The 22,658-nt window shown below is 53.4% G+C and overlaps 7 protein-coding genes across 7 annotated transcripts; 4 read left to right on the forward strand and 3 right to left on the reverse strand.

The window, feature by feature from the left end:
• Positions 1 to 185: 185 nt before the first annotated feature.
• Positions 186 to 2,038, forward strand: AB675_6772 (Neutrophil cytosol factor 2; the record flags this gene model as incomplete). The annotated part of the gene is made up of 3 exons (XM_018147087.1): positions 186 to 200; positions 253 to 738; positions 788 to 2,038. The coding sequence occupies 3 exons, from the start codon at positions 186 to 188 to the stop codon at positions 2,036 to 2,038; spliced, it is 1,752 nt and encodes a 583-aa protein (XP_018003324.1).
• Positions 2,039 to 3,396: 1,358 nt separating this feature from the next.
• Positions 3,397 to 4,617, forward strand: AB675_6773 (uncharacterized protein; the record flags this gene model as incomplete). The annotated part of the gene is made up of 1 exon (XM_018147088.1): positions 3,397 to 4,617. One exon carries the CDS (start codon positions 3,397 to 3,399, stop codon positions 4,615 to 4,617), a length of 1,221 nt encoding a protein of 406 aa, XP_018003464.1.
• Positions 4,618 to 4,838: 221 nt separating this feature from the next.
• Positions 4,839 to 7,574, reverse strand: AB675_6774 (uncharacterized protein; the record flags this gene model as incomplete). Its single annotated transcript, XM_018147089.1, has 5 exons — positions 4,839 to 5,610; positions 5,637 to 5,965; positions 6,025 to 6,239; positions 6,293 to 7,312; positions 7,358 to 7,574. 5 exons carry the CDS (start codon positions 7,572 to 7,574, stop codon positions 4,839 to 4,841), a joined length of 2,553 nt encoding a protein of 850 aa, XP_018003221.1.
• Positions 7,575 to 9,175: 1,601 nt separating this feature from the next.
• On the forward strand, positions 9,176 to 14,453 carry AB675_6775 (Transcriptional activator protein acu-15; the record flags this gene model as incomplete). Its single annotated transcript, XM_018147090.1, has 4 exons — positions 9,176 to 10,204; positions 10,276 to 10,347; positions 11,986 to 13,110; positions 13,158 to 14,453. The coding sequence occupies 4 exons, from the start codon at positions 9,176 to 9,178 to the stop codon at positions 14,451 to 14,453; spliced, it is 3,522 nt and encodes a 1,173-aa protein (XP_018003212.1).
• Positions 14,454 to 14,782: 329 nt separating this feature from the next.
• On the reverse strand, positions 14,783 to 19,031 carry AB675_6776 (Dicer-like protein 2; the record flags this gene model as incomplete). The annotated part of the gene is made up of 2 exons (XM_018147091.1): positions 14,783 to 18,091; positions 18,117 to 19,031. The coding sequence occupies 2 exons, from the start codon at positions 19,029 to 19,031 to the stop codon at positions 14,783 to 14,785; spliced, it is 4,224 nt and encodes a 1,407-aa protein (XP_018003405.1).
• A 430-nt stretch (positions 19,032 to 19,461) lies between these two features.
• AB675_6777 (uncharacterized protein) lies at positions 19,462 to 20,565 on the reverse strand (the record flags this gene model as incomplete). The annotated part of the gene is made up of 3 exons (XM_018147092.1): positions 19,462 to 20,192; positions 20,236 to 20,462; positions 20,543 to 20,565. 3 exons carry the CDS (start codon positions 20,563 to 20,565, stop codon positions 19,462 to 19,464), a joined length of 981 nt encoding a protein of 326 aa, XP_018003196.1.
• A 1,000-nt stretch (positions 20,566 to 21,565) lies between these two features.
• Positions 21,566 to 22,489, forward strand: AB675_6778 (uncharacterized protein; the record flags this gene model as incomplete). The annotated part of the gene is made up of 1 exon (XM_018147093.1): positions 21,566 to 22,489. The coding sequence occupies one exon, from the start codon at positions 21,566 to 21,568 to the stop codon at positions 22,487 to 22,489; it is 924 nt and encodes a 307-aa protein (XP_018003199.1).
• Between the last annotated feature and the right edge of the window lie 169 nt (positions 22,490 to 22,658).

Here is a 22,658-nt window from a genome sequence, read left to right on the forward strand (position 1 = left end):
GTCTCATATATACTCGACCCTTGCTCGGCCTTCCAGTCCGAAACACTCACTCTGTGGCGCCAGGTGATCATCTCGGCCCCTACGATCTGACTTCATCCATTCCATCTTTCGAGAAGCACAGTAAGCTGCACGTTGCTGCGGCCACTACGCCTCTTCTTCCCGAAGTCACGGCGACGTGAGCCAGCATGTCGCTTAAGCAGGTATGCGATCGTGTCCACGTTGCCGGTAACAGCGTCACTGACAAAGTTGTAGGAAATAGAGACATGGGTGCAGGCACTCAGTCACTATGACAACACCGAGTACGAGGAGTCGTTACGAGTCTTCGACAACATCGCCGATACCTCACGAATACTGTTTAATTGCGGCGTCATCCATGCAACAATCGGAGAACATGAACGAGCGGTGGAATGCTACCAAAGGGCCATCAAGCTCGACATGTACCTTGCTGTGGCCTACTTCCAGCAAGGCGTGTCGAACTTCCTTCTCGGCGACTTCGAGGAAGCGCTGGCGAACTTCAACGACACCCTGCTCTACCTGAGAGGCAACACTTATATTGACTATGATCAGTTGGGTCTCAAGTTCAAGTTGTACTCGTGTGAGGTTCTATTCAACCGCGGCTTATGTTACATCTATCTCCAGCAAGAACAACCTGGTATGCAGGACTTCGACTTTGCTCGGAAGGAGAAGATGACCCCGGATCACGACGTGATTGAGGATGCTATCAAGGAGAAGGCCGAGGTACGTGCCGTCCCAGTCGTCGCAGCGCTTCCACTGACTAGTCTGGCAGGGCTACACTGTATTTAGCATACCCGTGGGCGTGGTGTACCGGCCAAATGAGGCAAAAGTTAAGAACTTGAAGACAAAAGACTACCTCGGCAAAGCTCGTCTTGTTGCGACTGCTGATAGCAAGAACACCGGCGTAGGCTTCGCAGGCGCCGAAAGAGTTCAGGCCTTGCAACGAGCAGATGCTGCCAAGGACGACCGACCCGCCGAAAACATCAGCTATGCTGCCACAAATCTCGTGCAAAGGAGTCTGACCAGCCGAGCTGCGCCGCCGCGTGACTCGAGCGCTCCAGCAGTCATGGGTCGGAATGTCTTTCCACCCACGCCTCCACCAGAGGGCGACAAGCCAGGTGGGAATCGCGGGAGCGGAGGTGCTGGCAATGCAGCATTGCCATACCGGTCTGCTTCAATGCGAAATCCGCCAAGCAACATGCAGCCACCTCCTCCACGAGGACAAGGCGAACCCCGACCAGGCATGCTTGGCCGTTCCCGGACCGTCGATCTTAATGGCAGCTATGGAAGAGGCCAGGACAGCTACTCACCAAGAGGCAGCTACGGAGATCAGCCACCTAATCCAATGGAAAGATCCAGAACAGGGACGCTCAGAGGTTCATCCGAGCCAAGAGGTGGTGCTACATCGCGTCAGCCATTTCCCAGCAGGTCTATGTCGACTCGAGCGCCAGCTCCTGCACCGCTGTTCAGAGAAACAACACCAAGGGCAAGATTTGAAAGAGATCCTGCCGAGGACACTGTCGATGATGTATATGGCCTGTACGCCCAATCTAGACAAGTGTATGGTGGTCGTGATGCCCGAGGCAGCCCTTACATGATCAACGAGGAAGACGAGGAAGATTACATTGACGAAGATGTTGGAGGCGATGACATGGCAGGGTTTGAGCCGGTCTACAATCGATCGCCTCCACAGTCACGACTGCAACCGTCGATGTCGACCCGAACAAAGCGTGTCGAAATGCGCAAGATCCGCTGTAAGGTCCACGCTAATGAAGACACGAGATATATCATGCTGCAGGCAGACGCTCCTCTTGGCGTTGATTTTGGCGAGTTTGAGAGCAAGATCCGCGAGAAATTTGCTGTGAAGAGCGCGTTGAAGATCCGAATGCGCGACCCTGACGATGGTGATATGATCACCATGGGCGACCAAGACGATCTGGAAATGCTCATCCAGAGTGTCCGGGCTCTTGCCAAGAGAGAGAAGAGTGAGATGGGCAAGATGGAGGTCTGGATCTCATTCTGAGCACGTCAACGGGCCTCTCTGAGGGATCACCTGGACGAGTCGGCATCAAGTGCGAGACGTGGGAAGAGAAGGCGTTATTCGGACGACATATACAGAGATGTGAAACGACAGATACCTTGACATTATTCAACAAAGCGTGGCGCCGGGAAAGACTGGACATACTATGACGGCTGCAAAGCAGTCCTTGAGATATTTTCGTTACATATAAGGATTGGCAGGATGCGGATTTGCCTTGGATTGCCGAAGATATAGGGGTCTTACGAAGATGACTTCAGCTTGATAGTGTACTTGAAATGAGTCGAAGGAATGAGAGCCTCGAGAGACTTCGGTGCCTGACAACATTACCACTTTGCATATAGAGAGAAGTTATGTACCTGCAGCAAACAGCCCATGTGATAAGTCGGCGAGGACCCCGGATGTTCGGCAGCGTCATCAGCTATAGACTGCAGACTTCGTGCAACCTTTCGATAGCATGGCACTTTTCGATGTGGCTGAGAAGGCTGAAGTCATGGCGAATTTACACAATTCGATGGCACATAGCCCTGGAGACCCCAGAATTACGTTGCCTCCGAGCCGGACGCCCCGTGCAGTGATTTCAGACTGCTTGTCGTCGACTGCGTGGGCCTTGAGAGCTATCGAGGTTGTTTCCGAGGCTCGAGAACGTCGAGCTCGCCCTCAAGCTCTGAGGGAACAATGCTGCCAGCAGCTGCTCTTCTACGATGGCAATGCCTTGGTGATCTTGCAGGAGACCGAGTGCCCGGGTCTCAAGTGTGGCGTCGCCAGAAGGCCGCTAGTCCCTTCGCTAATAGGCGGTAATTTCATCCCAGATCTATCGAAACTCTACTTGAGCCTCTACTCTCCTATGCTTTCCCTTCTGGTCCTGCAAAGGTCTCTTCTAGAACGGTGTAGGAGTCTATGCATACGGCGTGGCCGTTGGCATGGCTGCGGCGCGATTGACGCCAGCTCGTTGTGGAAATAGAGAGCCTCAATCTGGCTGCGCTTCCAGCTTCAAGGCGTTTTCAGCAACGCCTGGATAGTCCCTTGCTCATCAACAATACTACTTTTCAGGGCAAGCTTTGTCCTGTCGCTGTCCATGTGGCTCAAGATGCTGTCCGCAATGGTGCAAGCTTCTCAATAACGAACATCATTCGGAGTCAGCCGAATCAACAATCCAACATCGAAGACTATGCTCCACGTCTATGTGCTAGTCCCCTGGGAGAATAAGTATAATGGCTGAGAATTCCCCCTCGAAGATGTGAGAAAGCCCTCGTGCATCTCTGCTGGATCTGCCCTGTATCCTTCCGATACGTCCACTCCTTTCCTTAGAGAGCAACTGACCTGCAATACTTTCATTCATCATGGGCCAAACTTTAAGCTCAGACGTTACTTGCGATGCATCAAGCAGCGGGACTTTCGCTTACGGCACCTACTGGATCGGCTCCAGAACATTCAACGCAAATTGTGGTTTTGACACTACCGGTCCAGTCCTCCGCGTCACAAATGCCGACTTCTACGACTGCATAGAGGGCTGTGCGTCCGATTCACAGTGTAAAGCAATCTCATGGGTTACCGGCACCTGTTATCAGAAGAGTTCCCGTGGCAGTCTAGTCTATTCCGACCACGGCGTGTCTTCCTTCATCGACATTTCCGCCACAGACCTCACCTGCCCCAACTCGAACGGCTTGGGATACAACAATTTTGTTGTCCAATGTGGCGTTGATTATCCTGGACAAGGTGACATTGGCTCAAGCTCAGAACCCGCCCTCAGCGACTGTATCGACACATGCGGCGGTACCCCCGATTGTGTTGCTGTTGTCTACTCCGGCAATGCATGCTACCTCAAGGACAACACAATTGGCACGCCCGTCCCGAACAGTGCCGTCTCAGGCGCCATACTACAGAACTACGAACCAGCTCCACCGCCGGGACCAAACCCATTCACCCCTCCGACTTGCCCTTCATTCGATGGGGCTACCTACAATGGCTACCTCATTGCATGCGGTACCGATTACTTCGGTGGCGACCTTACCAGCACCACTACAGACACCTTCGAAGACTGCATCGCCGCTTGCACAGCCAATGGCGCTTGCGTCGACGTCTCTTATGTATCCGGCTCGTGCTACCTGAAGAATGTCCTTACAACGCCGACACCCGCAGGCAACGTCTGGAACGCAAAGCTCCTCAGCCCAGTCGTCAACCCGGTCACCACTCTCGCCTGCCCTGCCGCCGATGGCACCTCGCAGAACGTCAACGGCGCTGATTTCACTGTAGCTTGCTACACCGACTACCCGGGCGGAGACTACAGAAACCTCTACACCCAGGACTTCAGTGGCTGTCTGTCAGAGTGCGCGTCCGATGCGCAGTGCACCGATGTGGCATGGAACCACGGCAGCTGTTATCTGAAGTCGACCCTTGTGCCTGCTGTGACGAACGAGAATGTCTGGGGTGCGATCAAGGCAATTGTTACTGCCCCGGTGGCGAACATCACCACACCGGTGAACAGCAACTCGACTAACGCGACTTCTTTCGCCCCAGCGGACAGGCGTGTTCGTCGCAGACCCGTGCGCCTGGCGTACTAGATGCATTGCATTGTTTTGGACAGCGTAGCGATGCGGTATATACCTAATTTCATATTCCGTGCTTCTACAAATCTTCATTCAACAGTCACATAACACGTGCTAGATCCACTACACTCGCTGCCGGATGTCAGACCATGAAAACCATCGTTTGCTTCCAGCTCAAACGCACAAGTCGTAGAGAGGCTATCACTTCCACCGTGTATTCTAGCGTGCCCTCCTTTTCACTGGTTCTGCATCCGCACATACCCCTGCCCGTTGCTCGGTGAATAACCTCCCGCCGGGTGCAACTGATGCAGCTCTGTAGCGCTCGAGCTCGCCAGCGGCTTACTCTCCATATACCCACCCGCCTCGCCACCACCGGCACCAATATACGGACTATACGCGCCATGGATGCCCTCTCCACCAACAGCAGGATTCATCAGCCCCGGCCCACCCTCCCTGAGCGCCACACTCCGCTTCCCTGCCATCTTCACCCAAGTTGTCCTGTCAACTTGCTTGTCCACCGCACCTGGGAAGCGCTGTTCGGCGAGCAGGCGTCCTGCGGACAGGTGATTCATGTAGTACTTCGTGCGCTTGGCCCCGCCACGCTGGAGGACTGCACAACAACAGCTCAGCGCGAGCGTGCTCGCGAAGAGCGCTAGGGCCGCGAAGGCCGGGATGGCGTATGGCCAGTGATACTGCACTCTGCGCTCGAAGAGCCGGACGGGGACGAGGACTGTTTGCTGGGCATCATCGGAGGATTGGCGTTTGGCTAGTCTCGAGGCAGGTGCAGTGACATTCTTCCCCGTCCCCCATCCCCGCGTTCCTGTAAGGAGGTTCGCGGCTACGTCCGTCCAGACGATGTTGAGCATCCGAGCGACACCCTCGGGGGTCTTGCTCAGACCCTGCCACTTCTGGAAGAGTGCCAGGTTGCCTGCGCCGGTGTAGTCGTTTCCGGTGCTTAGAGTGGGGTTGAGGTCGTACATGGCGACCAGGGCTTCTGTGATGGCGGTGCTGCCGGGGATGTACTCGTACCCGACTAGGCCGGGGGCGGGGGATGTGCCAAGTTGAAGCCTGGTAGGTGTAGGTGGGGAGCGCGGATGGCGGTCATGTTTGGCGCGTCTGCGTTATCGTCGGAGATGAGGCCCCAGAGTTGTTGGACTTCGACGAGGGACATGTTGAGGGTTTCGATGCCCCAGAGGGGGGGCGGGTTGGGGCCTTTTTCGTCGGAGTAGGTTTTGTCCGTGATGTTGGTGACTGTGAGGGATTTGAGGTTGAGGTCGGGGGTGGTGGTGTTGAAGCGGAAGGAGACGGTTTTGATTGAGGCGCGGGTTACGGAGGCGCAGGAGTAGACTGATTGCTCGTAGACCTGGACGGGGAATGTTAGCGCTTGGAGGTTTGGGGTGGACATGAGAGGTATGAACGTACATCACCCCCGCGGAAGATCAAGGACTCCTGGCCGTCTTTGCGGCGAGCGGCGCTGTAAATCAGACCGCACTGGACCCATACGTTGCTTGAGTTGGCTGTGTCGGCGCCACCAGCGCCCTGGCAGAGAATGCTGATGTCCGTGTAGTTGGCACCGGTGATGTTGAATGGATTATCGTAGATGCCAGTCGTGGTTGTCTCGTTTGTGAATGTTGAAGCTTGTCACACCATCAGTATAGGGGTCAATGTAAGGGATCTAGTTCTAACGAACTGAAGTTTGACTTGGCCTGATTGTCTGGATCTACCAGAGATTTCCAGTAGGGATCCGACTTGATTGAGTTCAAGGAGCCAGGAGCACCGAGCCCTCCGGCCAATTCGAAGCGCTTGCCTGGCTCAGAGTTCAGATAGGCGAACGAGTCTGGATTGGGGCGGGTGACGTTCATGATCAGCATCGAGTAGACGGTGGTGAGCCATGCTGCTTTGTATGCTCGAAAGTGTAGGTTTGGATCTTCCTGGCTTGTCGTCACGTTCATTGTTGGGTATTCCTGGACGAGTTTTGAGAAGCCACCATTATCGATGAGCGTCAGGTTGGCTGGCTCTGAGAGTCGTCCATCTGGAGGGACCGTGAATTCGAGCGTTAGGTTCAAATCCACACATTCGGTGTACGGTTGGAGGAACAACAGATCTTCCGTCCACTCAGCGCCAACTCCGACATTCTGAGGAGTGCGGTGATGGCGGAATGCGATTCTGCCTTCCTTGGTGTCGACTACAAGTCCTTCTTTTGCCTCAATGGCATCGTTGAGAACCACACTTTCGAGCATACGGAAAGAGTCCACCACGTAGGGCTCCCCGTTCAGCTTCTTGCTGTTTGTAACCTCGGTCCACTGGCGTGTCTGTATATCGAAGAACGACGACACTGTCTCGGGTTGTGTGCTCAGGCCACTCTGGTACAGATCAATCAGGGAATCTGGAACATGCATGTCGTAAGTCCCAATAATCTCTGAGTCGATCACGACGGACGAGTTGTCGGAGTCGAATGTGAGGTCAACCTGTGTCTTGCTCCCAGGGCATGCCAATGGCTGAAAGTTCCCACAAGATCTCGAGAAGCCAAGCGCACTGCGGCCCGGTGTGCCCACGCCCATTGGCGAGGTGTCGACAAGATCTGTGAAAGGTACCTGCACATTCGATTTGGTGGCCACGATATTTTCATGGAGACCTAGAGGCGTGACAATAGCTGCGACGGCAATTATGATCACACCGAGAAGCTGTATTATTCCCAGTATACGGACGCCTGTTCTGTCAGTATCGGTCAGTCTGAACCAGGAGATTTATTCACCAATGTTGACGCCTGCCCCTGCAGCTGTATCTGATCGCAGAAGAAATGGCCAATTTGAGGACAGTAGGTGTCGGGACACCACAGACCAAGTGACGGCATTATGATCATTGCCGAGGATCGAGACAATGATCAACACGAGCGCATTGGGAAAGATGAACTGAACAACAAAGACAGCAGCAGCAATGATACCAGAAACCTGGCCGATAGTGATAGACATGCTGGGCCTTGTGCGGCAACGATTGTGAGGGCAAAAGCAGGAGCAACAAAATAGCACTCGTCGAGCGCGCCTGACCTCGTATCTCAACGATCTATGTGGCGGAGAGGGGAGACTGCGCGCTATAAATGAAAAGTACTTCGTGCGACCTACCTCCAGCTCCAGTCATCGTCGCACCCAGCGGCCTGGTTTTCGTCGACAGGCACTAGCGGCAGGGTTTCGACGTATAACAATTGCGATGTCGCGCAGATCGCATGCAGAGTAAGGCTGGACTGCGGCAGGCACGAAATTAGCCAGGGGCAAGCACCGAATCTCAAGGTTTGCTTTTTCGTATCCGGGGTATTCTTTGCCTTGTGGGCATGGCTGAAGACTGGTCGAGCCACAGTCTTAGCACAGATTAACGTCTGGGCTGGTTGCTTGGCGTTCGTCGTACTCGGATAGACATCGTGGTTGATGAATAGGCGAGCTCTGAAGGGCGCAGACTTAGTGCTGCTCGACTGGTCGTAACAACGACTCGAAGCGGTAAGAGGTCACACACTCACACGTTCGAAGCCAGCACATTGGAACGCGATATAATTTTGGGCTGCTGGCGAACACCAGAAGATCGTCGGCAAGCTCGAAGTTTGACGGCTGTCAGTTTAGAGGTTGTATTGGTCACCCAATCAAAGCAAAGGCTTTGCCCCTTTCGAACCGAGAGCGACATCGCAGCATCTCACGTAGCCATGACTTTTCTGTGTCACGACTTGTGGTCAGCCCTCACATTACACAACGTTCCGCGACTTTTTGTGGTTACTAGCAGCCACGCAGCAATATGATGCGACGGTGCCTGCAGACCGTGGATGACCAGCTTGAAGGGGGCTAAAAATACCCACTGCCTGCCAGGGCTTGTCTCTTGGCGCTGTGAGACCCTGGCTCTCTTTGGGGGCCGCCCGCTTGCTTCGTGACGATGCTGGCCAACAATCGCTGTCGACGAGGCATGGACAAAATGGCAGAGCGTCAAGTGCATCACACTCTGGGGTGCAAGCTGGCGTCAGAGCGCGGCTTGTCTTGAGCCTGCCGCTTTTCATTCCCGAGGTCGCTAAATGACCAATAAGGCTGGCCTTTGGCGCCAAGAAGACAGCCTTGCAAAATCGAAGTCACCTGGGCACCTGTATCTGAAAGGATCTGGGTGGTTTTCATTGTTTTGAATCCCTGCTCGACCGACACGCTTTCTGACAGGATGCGATATGGATCGCTTCCAATTGATAGTTTACATTCATGGGCTTCTCTCAATGGCGCGGACTTTCCAGTAGCGAAAGTCGTGACCGACATTGTTGATCATGAAGGCAATAGTAAGGGAGGTGGCTGATCGCAAAGCGAAGTGCCGTCGCTGGTGAGCTACTGCTCAAAGTACCCGCGGAGCTTGTAGTATCTTGCGTCCAGGTCGAGCTGTGCTCGAAGACCGATACCACGCTGAAGGAATTGATGGAGAAGACGGCTGATTTTGCGAAGGTGTGTTTGGGACAATATTCGATCATCACAGGTAGGCTCAAACCTGATACTGACACAATTGTTGTCAGACACCAAGACTTACAATTCTTCTTTTCCTGGTCTATCAGATGACGATGGGAAGTCCCGACGCGTACGATTCTGCAGGCACCAAGCGGAGCCCAGCAGCAGATTATGTGAAGTTTCTCCCGAAATCTATTCCGCTGCCTACCTTCTACACGGAAGAGGAACGCGACTCACTGATTGGGACGTCGCTGTCACACGCTCTCGAGCAGAAGCTAGCAAGCCTTGAGAGAGAATTTGAGCAACTTCGAGAGCTCACAGCAGAACTATCGTGGTGCCAACGAGCCTGGTGGAGCGCAGAACACGGAGTGATGACATTTGATGACTGGAAATTAGCGGACGCCATGTATCGATCCCGAGCGCTAGAGCTGCCCCACGGTGTAGGAGACTCAATGGTCCCGGTGCTTGATATGGCAAATCATGCCTCGGATAACCGCTCGAACGCTCGTTTCGAGGTGGATGAAAACGGAAATGTTCTTCTACTTGTCCGCGACGACAAGACAATTGCACCCGAAGAAGAGATCACGATAATGTACGGTGTAGGTGGGGCTTGCGAGATGATTTTCTCGTACGGATTCCTGGAAGAGGGTGCCAGTAGTGCCAGAGAAATGTTTCTCAGCCTCTCAATACCTGAAGATGATCCGCTGCGACTTGCCAAGATAAGGTATGCGAAGGAGGCGCCAGGCGTCCGTGTCTATGTCACTGCGACAGGCGATGTTGAGTGGGACAGCAATTATTTGTGGTGGGCGTGTGTTAACGAAGAAGATGGCCTCGACTTCCGCATCATGCAAACCAACGACGGCGAACGGGAGCTGCGAGCGGTGTGGAAAGAAGAAGACTTCGACCCACATCACTTCAGAGACATACTGGCTGCAGACAACCTTTGGAGTGTCTTCGCTCTCCGAGCAAATGTTCTGATTCAGCAGCGATTTGAATCTCAAGGTGCTGAATTGACGGGCACTGAGCAATCATTCATGGCCTGTGAGGATCGGATCTCCCGACAAGTTTGGCTTCTTGTCAAGCGTCTGCGGGAACTGGAGCTTGATCTGATCACTGCAGGTTTCCTGCAAGTCGAAGAAGAGGTACCGATCCCGTCACCCGTCCCAGTCTGCGCGGCGTACCTAAAAAGTCACGAGCTAACGTGGTCGCACAGAAGGACAAGTTGCTAGCTTCCCCCATGGTGAGGTCGTATCTCGGAGTGACCCCAGCTTCGGACGACGATGGGGTTGGTGCCGGAGACCAGGAAGACTTCACTTGAGCCACCAAAATAGAAGACTTTCGTTCGCGGGAACCTGCATGAAAAGTGTGACTTATGATTGGTGTTCATCACCAGATCAACGGCTCGCTATCGAGTCGGTCCGGTCGACAGGGTTTTGACGGTCTGGCACCTGGGGAAGGCACTACGCATCAAAGATTTCTTAGTCCCGCGACTTCCCGACTTCCTAGATCACCCGTTTCTTGCCTACACAAGGGCTTCCTGCCACGCGTTGTTCTTTCCGTAGCCGTCAGCCCACCACAGCGGTGCACTTGCCGTTGGCAACGTCTCTCGTGTCGCTGGGAAAGACAGCACTATGCTCAGCTATGTCGACAATGGTACGTGTAATTGCAAGTGACGTGGGCCTGGAAATTTGCCCCTCACAGGCTCTCTTACAATTCGGCCTCCCAGACTCAATTTGCTCGACTCAGCCTGTGTAAGGATACTTGCGAAGGCTTCCCCAGATTTCAGCGATCGGAGATTCGATCCAGAAGCGCAGCTTGATGCAGGACGAGACTCGATTGTAGCTGCCGCAAGGTTGCCGCTTGCCCAAATGATAGATGGATGCTTCACGACGAAGCGGTCGCGTGTTCCGCACAGACCAATTCAGCTCGGGGCAATGGACGCTTGCCAGGATCGAGCTAGTGGATGATCAGGGATGGAGCATTCTCCGCGCCTCCATTGGCAGGCTTTGTCGAATCTGCAGGTAGACGTCGGCATGTTTTCGCCAACTACACCATCAGCATTTGCGGTGCTTCCGCTCGACTGCTTCGAAGCAATAAGCAGTCTAGTCATCATGCTGGCTTGCGGGGTAGTGGAACGATTGCACGAGAGGTCAAGTGTTATTCCACAAGCCCAGCGATAATGTGAGCTCTCCTGATATCTGTTGAGATATACACGGTCATCCCGGCCAAATGCCACGCCGATGGGTATTCGCTTGTTAGCCAACCACAGTATTGCCCAGGTCACGATCTGACGAAAACTCCTTGCCACCTTCCATTCCCCAGAGAAGCCTGCCCCGGATCTTGCAAACTTCCGCAAAAGCAAGAATCTCCTGTGAGATCACACTTGTGGCTGTGGTGTGTCCAATCACACATATCCGGGCACAGCGCTCGCTGCGGAACGCTCTACTTGAGCTGCCACCCCTCCCTGGACTCTTTTCTCTGATACATACCGTGCTCTTCTCCCTGAGCTTCCGCAAGGATTACGCCCGACTTTCACCAGATCTCGCTATCAGCTCTGGTTTACCGTTTACCTCATTGCGATCGATGCCAGCGCGTCCCTTTACAACTTAGCCAACATGCCGGGTATACTGCCGATGAAGATGATCAGAGTTGGGTGCACAACGCAGAGCAGAATAGCCCAGGCCTGCGACAGATGTAGGAGCAAGAAGATCAGATGTGATGGCATCAGACCCACGTGTACACAATGTTCCAACGTTGGCTTCGAGTGCAAGACGAGCGATAAGCTGAGCCGCAGAGCCTTTCCCAGGGGATACACCGAGTCTCTGGAGGACCGCGTGCGTGGATTAGAGGCCGAGCTACGGGAGCTGAAGCAACTGCTGGACGAGAAGGACGAGAAACTCGACATGCTGTCTCGCTTGCACAGCTTTTCGCCCGCTTCGAGAAAGGCTCGTCATCACTATCGCCAGGGACTGCGGCTCAGGTCAAGGCCGAGATCGAGTCATCAAGAGACGATGTCCTCTACGTTGAGATTCCCGCACCTGTACAGAACGGAGCGCACACAACAGGAGCCTCAACGGTGGCCGCTTTTGTCGAGTCTTTCGAACAAAAGATTCAAGAACACGAGAAGAGACCAGCAAACATATCCGCGTCTACACTAATCTCAGAAACTGCAGCCACGAAGCACGTGTTAACCAACGCCTCGAAAACACCTCCCCGGATTCTGTCCGATCAGTACATCAACCTGTTCTTCCAGGAATGGCAACCTCTTTTTCCCGTCTTACACAGACCAACCTTTCTTCGAGTGTATGAAAACTATTTGGCCGGTCCTGATGCTGGCAACTGGCAGAGCAACAAGCAAGCCATTGCGCAGCTCTTCCTGATCTTTGAAATTGCAGCGCTGTCCTCGGGTCACCAACTCAAATCGAATTGCCCGACTTACGAGAACCAATGGCGGAGAGCGCTCTACGCCACATCAGCAGCTCCCAACGTCGCAGCCATACAGTCTCACGTGCTGGCACAACTGTGCTACCTTCTCCGCGGTGACTACCCCCAGCTTGCTCGACACCGCGGCATCGCTGTGGGAATGTGCCACCAGCTTGGTCTGCACCAAGGACACAAGTATCACACGCATGGAGTCTTCGAAGCTGAGACGAGGAGAAAGGTCTTCTGGTGCCAATACACTTTGGATAAATTTGCCTCCGCGGCCACCGGCTCGCCATCACTATTGCGAGAGAGCGACATTACGACGGAATATCCTGCTGATGTTGATGACGAGAACTTGACATCACAGGGCTTTTCGCCAGCTCTGCCTGGCGAGACTACCAAAATCTCCAGTGCGCTAGCCATGTTCAAGGCCTCACGTATTCTCTCGAAAACCTTGGACCATCTGTACTCGTCCAAGGCAAGCTACGAGTTGTCAATAAGCAAGCTACATACATATTCCGATGACCTTGATAACTGGTCCGAGGAGCTTCCGGAACACCTGCGCCTACGCTTCAGCAATGATAAACCGGCGACCAATGTGATCAGTTGTCGTTCGCCTCTTTTGGTAAGTGTACTAGTCTTCATCCTGCTGTGCGAGACTGACCTCTACAGTCGTTGACTTATTTCTACATTCGTGGACTCATCCATCGACCATTATTGTGCCATGGCACAGGAAGTGCGCAAGCTGCAGCGACGATCGTACTAGCAGCTGCTGGCAAGCATACGCTCCAGATCCTCGACTTGTTGGATGAGCGACGCATGAATTACACCTTCCCTATCAATAAGAGAGAACTCCTTCTGACGTCGGGCCTGTCAATACTCTGGCAGTCCATCGACCTTGACGAAGACAGTAAGCTGATCAAGGACAACCAGAAGTCGCTGCAACTGGCCTTGACTATGCTCAGCCGGGAGAGCCAGACCTCCTACGCCGAGTTCCGCCGCATCGCCACAGCTTTCATTCCACTTCAGAGCCGACGCACCTCAGGCAATAAGGACCAGGGGACAAGTCCTAAAACCAAAAGCAAAATGCCTGCTCCGACGCCACATGCAGCCAAGCCTCCCAAATCAACCAAAAAGCAACTTCAGGCCATTGCCTCTCGCTTCAGCACGGCAGTGAGCAGCAGCTCGCGATCGGAAGAGCCACGCCGCGCCACGGTCGCTGCCACAAATTTGGGTCAATCTATGTCGCCCCCACATCGAGCCGGCAGCACAGTCAGCCTGTCTTCCACTCGATCCGCGCCCGTCGCGATAGCATGCTCACCCAATCAGCTGGTCCGGACTAACACCACCAACTCGAATCAGTCCATCAACCTCGACTACTTCGCCATTGGTGACGACCAGAATTCTCATAACACAGCCGATCACCAAACCACCAGTGCATCCTCATCTACCATGCTGCCGCCCAAAAAGCCCATTATGCAGCAAGTGTCGCCCACTATCGCCAACGCAAGCTGGGACAACCTCCTCCTCACCAACCCGCACTACAGCGCAAGCATGACCAACATCAACTCGACCAACAATGTCGACTTCTTCAACTCCCCCAACATGGCTGTCCATACACCCATGAGCATGACAGGTGCTGGCGGCAGCAACAGCGGGAATGAATGGCTACAGGACAACGGCAACTGGAATCTCCCCGCTATGGACTTTTCCACCAAGGCGAATGTCCCGCAGAGCTTGCTGAGCTTCTCGGGCGAGAGCATCACCAGTGGTGATGATTTCTTGTTCAGCGCGAGCAGTCACAATGGCAGTACGAGCACGAACGAGAGTCGTGGGAGCGGGAGCGGGACCGGAATTGGTGGAGCGCGGACAGGTAGTGGGGATCTGCCGACACTGACTGAGAATGCATTCAAAGGTATTGCCATTCCGGTGGATGATGAATTTGACTTTGATGTTTTGGAGGGATGAGGCAAAGGTTGAAGGAGGTCTACAGCACCATGTTCATGATACCACGGGAATTTTGATGAAGAGTTCATACTTGTTCGTGAGGTGGACGCAGCAGCGATCAGACGTCTATGATCACTTTAAGGGCCAGCGATGAGCCCCTTAGTCCCCAAGGACCGAGTCTAAGCGTGTATATCCACAATGTGTGCCTTCTGGCCAACAGACAAATCATGATGGAGTCTGAGATTTTGATGACTTATGAGCTCTTGTTGCCCTCGCGAATGATCCTGCAATCTGCCCCATTGGAGGGTGCTGCTCAGCGAGAGCCCGAAGTAGGAAGGACACTCGCTGCATCACAATGCTGCTTCCTCACTCGACTCTCGAACAATTGCTTCCGCATCATCTTCGCTGAAATCAGAATCGTCTCCTGAAGACTCTGCGCCATGGACCGAGTCGACCCTCTTCCGCTTCTTGATACGTGGCTCGGAAACCGAAGGAGGTTGCTGTGATTGTTTTGTGGTTTGTAGTAATTGAAAGGCTGCTCGCTCCTCGGCCTCGGCCTCACAGCTACAGTTGGTGGCGATAGCAGTAACGCCGGCCGTGCCCTCGCCCTCAACCTCCGCCGTACATGCGTACACCCATTCATTACCGGCTAGATCCCGAGTCTTGGTGGTGGTGAATTTCGCCTTGCCTGGAAATGCGATACGAATTTCTTCTCTCATTTGTGTGTAAGAGATATCGGGCTCGTCTACTGCTCGCTGGACAAGATCCATGAGTCCTAGAGTCGTCAAGACGCTGCAGCATGCCTCAAGGTCAGCTTGAGAGTCGATGAAGACCGCGCCGATGATGGACTCGAGGATGTCTGAAGCCCATTTTGGCGAGTTCAGATGAAGCATCTCAGCCCAAGGCCAAGCTTTGCTGCTCTTCATTTCTTCGGTGACAGAGTCAATGATCTCGTCATAGTTGCGCATGAATTGCGATCTCTGCGACACGAGATCTGCGCTGGGTGCTCGGGCCAGAAAGTCGTGCAGTCGCTTGAAATTGGTCGTTTGTGTAAGTGCTGGTGTCTTCGAGCGGAGATCGACATTTACCTCGACATGATCAACTCGCATAGCCGCGCGAGTCGTCAAAAGCGCAAAGGTCTCTTTGTTTACGATAGCATGGCTGGCTTGTGTCATGTAAGATTCGCCGAACTGCTGCTTGCTGTTGTACAGACGCTCTTTAACGATCAGATCAATTATCGCGTCGCCGAGAAACTCCAAACGATCGTACGTGCGAAGTGGGAGGCTCTGTGAGGAGTGATTCAGTGCTTCTAGGAGCAGCACAGGACGGCTAAAGCGATGGCCGATGATGGCCTCTACGTCTCCGAGTATGTCTTTGTTCACGACTTCCGGCATGTCAGCAACGTGCACGCGAGCAATGTCTTGGTCGGGTGTCCTCCACGTAGTTTCCGGTAGGAACAGATTCAATGCTTCGGTGGCTTTGCTCATGTCTGCTGTGTCTCCTGGCATATAAACCGCTCCTAAGATCGCCTCGATCATGTCGGCCAAAGTCTTGGAGGAAAGTTGTCTCTGCACGGGCTCCTGAGGAGTTAAATTCCATCCTTTCCCGGAGAATGCCTGCGTGGTCAGGAACTGTGCCAGCCCAGTCTCCAGAGCAGAGCGATGCAGCCTTGCATTGCTGACGAGCCTAGCCACCATCACGGTGAGAGCGCCTTCGTGAAAGCTTTGATTGTTACAGAAGACGTTTATGGCGGCAAGAAACTTTAGAAGAGCGTCGCCGATGAATTCCAGGCGTTGGTAATTCGTATTTGATACCTTCGGGCTCACGAATGCTGAACACACCGTTGAAGGTTCGATCGTAAGGTCGCACAGCCGAGTGATAGCCAGGGCTTGTTGTGACCTCACAGATTTCTCAACTTCGTGCAGGATCGTCGGCATATAGGACATGACGCGAGCATACCTTGGCTGTAGGCCGGAAATCATGCAGTCCGCAAGAGGAAGGTCCCTGGCCACGGGCGCCGAGGGAAGGCTGCTATGTTTCCTCGACAGATCGATGGCACGAGAAAGCCTGATTGCCTGAATATTGTGGGCCGGCTTCTGCATCGTCCAGATGTATGGGACCGTCTGATTATGCACATACAGTAGAGCCTCCTGTCCATAAGGTTCGTGGGCTTGAGACAGCGGTGATCGTACCTTAGCTGCTGCTAGCCAAGTATCCCATTGCTCCAGCGGGATTTTTGGTACGATGTAGTGTGAAAGCAAGTAGCCATCTTCCTCAACTCCAGGCAAGCGCCGTTGCAGGACGGACGCGTACAAGAATTTCGTGATGCGGGCGGCCGTGGCATACACGTCTGGAATAGTATCAGGGACTGGTCGCACCTTCACAGCGATCTCGATACCTTCGGCTGACACTATGGTACAGCGAATGGCCTGGGACTTGAGAGGCAGAAGAAGCTGTACATTCACTTCCCCTGCAATTGTGACTTGATGCGCAAAGAGTGGCCTCTTTGCATTCAGTGCCTGTCTGCACCGCGACCACACGTCAAATTGGGGCGCAACGTTGACAATCGAGTCTCGAGTCTCAATAGTCCCGTGCGCACCTCCGTGCTTCCTGTCTTCTGCATGGATGGGAAGTAAGTGCTCGGTGAGCAAGCCCGCGTAATGCAATGCTTTATACGACTGGAAGGCCGCGTCCTTCGTTGCGTTGAGCCTCGTCTGCCAGACCTGAGCAGAGGACGTTCTGCGGACCGTGGGCGGAAGACTGGTGGGTAGAACCACCGAGCAACCATACTCACCCAGCGCATTGGCGTTTAGGATAAACAGCGGTCTGGGCGGCCGCTGCCCTGCTTTACGCATCGTCTGACAGAAGTACTCTAGGTGTTGCCGGGCGCTGTCGACTTCGATTGTTGCCTTCGATGTTCTGATAGGAGGAAAGTCAACCCGTTCTTCCGCCCCCTTCTCATGCTGCAGTAGATCATCTCTTCTCCGGTTTTCTTCAGCACACTTGCGTTTCATCTCTTCCTCTAGAGCCTGCCATTGATGGAGGTTCGTCGAATATGTCTTCCGATCAACCATGAAAGCGAACCTCGCATCTGGATCGCGAGCACGCCCTCGACGTTGGATGTAAGCCCTATGAGAGATAGGAGGATCGAAACAGATGACAAGGTTGCACGCTCTGACATCGATGCCTTCCTCGAGTACGTTAGTTCCGATAACCAGGTTGCGGTCGCCTCGTCTGAACTCCACAAATCTCTCGTGCTGGACTCTTAGATCCGCAAGGTCCGCTAGCGTGCGATTCATTGGGTTCGCACACCCGACGAAAGTGAAAGGATGCCAGCCATCTAGACCCGAAACGTTTGCCACGACGTCGCATAAGGCGTAGGCGACAGAACGTCTTTCTACGAAGATCACACAACTCATGCTCTCCGGCTGTAGTGACTGAAGATGAGCGAGCAGTCTCTTTACTTTAGGCGTCATTTCGTGTTCTTCCGGAGTCGGATAGAGGGGAACATCCAACAGGGGCCGGAGAAGCTGCGCCAGATGTTGTGTCTCGCTCTTATCAATGACGAATAGACAGGCTTCTTGCTGTGCCGTAGCATTATACAGTTGACTGATGCATGCATAGCTGTACCGATCGGCAGCCCACGGTCCAAGCATTTTCTCGATGTGCTCAGCTTTGTTGAACAAGTATTTGTCGCTTCGTAGGAGATTCCTCTCGAGCTAGGAACTTTGCAAGCTTCTGCATATCATGTGGATCGTCGCTTTGTTGCAACATAGTCATCGTGGGGTCGTCATCCAAGGTGTAGTCTCGAAGTAACATCTGAAGACGCTCAAGTAACACGGAGCCCCGTCCTTCAACTTGCTCGTACTCCAGCCAGACTAAATCTGGGAGATGCACATGCTCTCGCAGTTCTTCTATGCTTTGAGTGGGAGTTCTGCACACTGACATGAGGTTGTTTCCGAGCTCTTCGATAAGCTTGAGATCATCGCGGATCATCGGTGTTGCCGTGAGCCCAAGGATATCAGGTCGTCTATTGGTGTCCGCGAAATGTTGTTTGACGAGGCCCATGATCTTGTTGTAGGGGTTGCTTTTTACGCAGTGATGAGCTTCGTCAAATACAAGCAGTGACATGCTGTCGAGGGACACAAAGCCGTGACTCAACGCATCATACAAGACAACAGGTGTTGATATCACCCCGTTGTAAGATGACAACGCTGCGTTCCAGACATTCTGCGAAGCCCAATATTCGGCATTATCCGCACCTGTGATCAGTCTGAAAGAGTGCTGGGTAAGCTGTTTGCTCATGAAGCTGTGCTGCTGCTCGGCTAGGACTTGAGTCTGGGCTAAGAACCAACATCTCAAGGTCGGGTTGCGTTGCAGTTCAAAGTCGATACGGAGTCGAGCGATCTGGGTTTTGCCACTACCGGTGTCCATACAAATGATGATGTTCTCAGTCTTTGACTTCTCGAACATCTCAAGTTGATATTGGCGCGAATGAAGCGCCTCGGGCACCGGTGCAGCGGTCGACGGGTTGCAGTTGTTCTCTCCCGTCTCCATGGCCTCGATCTCCCCATCGAGAATGGCCGATGATGTGGCCATCGCACTGCTTCAGCCGGCCATAGTTGAAATGTTGATGCGGAGGACTCTGCACATTGCTGTTGCGCGAAGTGCAGCAGCAGGTTTTGTGGTCAAGAAGCTGCACTTTGGCATCGTTCTGTGCAGTGGAGTCCGGGAGGCTCCTGCTCCTCGCAACATCGCGCGACTTCTGCAAGTGACAGTCGTCTTCAAAACCGGACTACAAATATTGACTTGGCAAGTGATCTGGCAGGGACAGGCCAATGTAATCGCAAGGTCATTTACAGATGGAAGCTGAGGTTGGAGAACATATTCTGGTCATCCGGTCTCAGGCACATGTGCAGAGCCTATCACCAGGCGTGTCGCGAGGTAAGTGGTCCATGTTAATTTTCAGGCGTCAATGACTTCGCTGACAAAATTTACGACCTATGTTTGAAATCACTGTACGTCTTCTCTACCTAGACCATGTATGTACAGTGCTGAGCGCGATCATTCCCATCACAACGAAAGCGCAACACAGGCAAAAGTTGACCGCAGCTCGTATCAGATTCTTTTTCACCATAGCATCCACCCGAGCTGCGAAGCTACTACTAGCATTCTTGTTAGGGAAGGGAACCTCCGGCACTGGCTTGCCCAGGAACTTGCAGAGCGGCTCCCATCCCTGTTCAACGCTCCATTCAAGTAGCATTTCTTTGGGTACGGCACCCCTAACCATTGCGGAGTGTTGAATGTTGAGGTGTTTTGCTCTCCCGAGGACGCCAGCTTCGAACGAGCCTCCGCTAAAAGCATAGCCGAACCCAGCTGCAAGGATCAGGTCAAAGCAGATTGAAGATTGATGCCACATTTCTGTCTCGAACCACTTTGCCACGCGGATCACTGGATGTGTCCGTGCCGCTCCCAATGATCCCATGATAGAGTTTGTCCACTTGTCTAGATCTGGTCGCTGATTGGAGATCACCTTTGCATCCGGATATGCTTGGATAAGATCGTAGGCAAATATTGCGGCGTGAGTGTCAAGTACAGCGCTGGAGTGGCCAAGAACTGCGTCGAATTCTTTGGCGCTGATGCAAGCCTGTGATCTTGCCTTGGGGAACGGAGACCATTTGGATGTGGATGGGAAATACTTTTGACGCACTAAACGCGCCCAGGTACGTATGTAGCCTCCATCGAGAAGTAAATCAAAGCCTTGACTGCGTTAGTGATGGCGCGCGTCGCAGTTCAGACGGACGTCGAGGTCGCCCAAATTTGCCGTGATCATTGTGTTCATCGCGAGACTCTGCATTATTGGGGAAGTCCTCACCATGGTAACAGCCCTCATAACCAAGGATGACGAGTGCTTCCTTCAAAGACTCTGTGCCTGACCTCGACATGCCGACGCAGAGCACCTGCATAGGGACAGTTCTTTCTCGCGGCGGTGGCTCCGGTAGCCGGTAGATGAAGTTCTCGCAAACATATCTGTGGTAATGTCAGTTCTGGCATGATTATACGCTGTCAGAGATGCGTCATCTCAAGCTTCGATTGCTTTTGAGACGTACTGCAGCAGCGAGTTCGGTCCCATGTTGGTTAGTATTCCTCAGAGCAGACTCCCTACTGACGGCGTGAGAGGACTTTGGACGAGGCTCACGCGTGTCCTTATACATCTCACCTTGAGGGGTCACACCCAATATACCTAGGTAAGCTGGATCGCAGTGCTTTTCAGCACCTTCGTGTATCTATACGAGAGTCGTTGCGAGCTGACAAGCGATCCGCGCAGCATCTCCAAAGACTCGCAAGGACTTGATCGCAGATGTGCTACCATCACTGCAAAGCCTCATAATGGTCGGACGCCTTTGCCTCGGAAAGGACAAACTCGCAGAATGACGCCTCAGAGCGCAAACCCTCAGCCAGCTTTAGCAAGCGCACAGGGAGGCTTCCTCCGTCAGGATGCCGTCAGGAAATTCGATGGTACCGTCGCCGTATAACAAAGGGACGTGACAATGCTACGTGGTTGGAACGTCGTCGCGTCTGAACAGCTGATGAGGCGAGGTGACGAATGACGTCGATATTGTCTGAGGGTTAGGGCTGCAACTGCAGTGCAGGAGAGGCTGAAGCCGCGCTGACTGGCGGCCGGGGTTGACTGCCTCCTAGAAAGTGGACCTAGGTAGGAGTTCGAACGTCTCGAACGCCTAGGGTTTCACGGGCGGCAACGAGCTCACCTATGGAGTCCTCCCCTCCCTTCTTTCACAAATAGGCCTTCGACATCACCTTTGTGGCAATCGAATATCGTTTCACAATTCCCAATCGTTCTAAAATCTCGCGCTTCAATTGCTTGATCTAAGCTGAAGTTTCACTGTCCCGACTTCGGTCGCTTCCAACCGGTATCATCATTTTCCGACGCGTGAGTACCTTACAATCGGCCATTGTTCCAGAAGTTTGTCGTTATGGATGATTCACTTTAAGATCTCCTTGCTCTCCTGGAACACTCCCACTTCAGGATTCCCCTTGAGATCACCACTTGTTGGCACACACGTTTCTGGTGGAAGAGTGAGGCAGACGCTATGATGAACTTCCAACCGATGATGGCTTCGAAGAGGAAGCGAGACGTGGATGACATAAGCGATGAAGAGATGGACCATCAATTCAAGCAGAGGAGAACGCTACCGGCTCTGCCTATTAGGACCACGCCGCCGAAATTTGCCCGACGTTTTGGTTCAACACTTGCGTCGTCCGTTCCACCAGCTCCTCTCACGCCAATCGATACTAGTGAAGATGAGAGTCTCACGGACGAGTACCACGATGTCTTCGACGGCGATCGATGGAAACACATCTCGCAAGGCAGCAGCATCAGCACCAATTCTACATCATCACTTAAGGTCAACGTCGACCTTGCTCAACACGGCGATGATAAAGGCATGATGCTATCACCACCACCACCTCGGCCACGCTTCGGACGGGCTAGATCCAACGACCTTGTATCTCCAGCTCATCTGACCACATCGTTCCCTTCGCTTACCGCCCCATCGCAGCCCAACCAGCTCAACGACCGTATGCCAACACCAGTTGCTTCATCCTTCGACAACCGGACCGACAGTCGCGGCAGCGTTCTATCACAAGCACCTCGTCAGTCATTCCCACCACTGCGAAAGTTCTTGAGTCCCATGATGGAGCAAGACGCATGGGGCACGTCCAACGAGGGTGGTCTGCCCAGCCCCGTCGAGGACTCGATGCAGTACGACAGTCCGATCAGTGCCGATGTCTTAATGGGCTATGAGCAAACGAGTGCCGGCATGATTGGGCTTAACATGTCCTGCGATGACGATAAGATGATGGAAGATACACCCAGCCTTGCTACAGCGCAGCTCGACGGCCAGACGAGAGTCCACGCCCGTCAGCATTCACGTGGAAAAGGGAGCATTGCGAAGCTGCACATGGGCTTTCTGGCAGGGTGCAGCAAATGCGAGCAGAAAGTGCCGGGTCACTACTCTCACATCTTACGGACTTGAGGTCGTCCGTCGAGCAGATGACGATGTACGAGTATAACGACGCCGGGGGAGGTTATGCAACGGCTATGATATTACGAAATATTTGTACGATACGACGGGACTGACCGCGGAATGGGAAGTGAAGCATCATTCTTTCGAAGGCTCTTACACAGAGAGACATCCTTAGAGA

The sequence above is a fragment of the Cyphellophora attinorum genome, assembly GCF_001299255.1.
Source record: "Cyphellophora attinorum strain CBS 131958 chromosome Unknown Contig5, whole genome shotgun sequence".
Taxonomy (NCBI): domain Eukaryota; kingdom Fungi; phylum Ascomycota; class Eurotiomycetes; order Chaetothyriales; family Cyphellophoraceae; genus Cyphellophora; species Cyphellophora attinorum.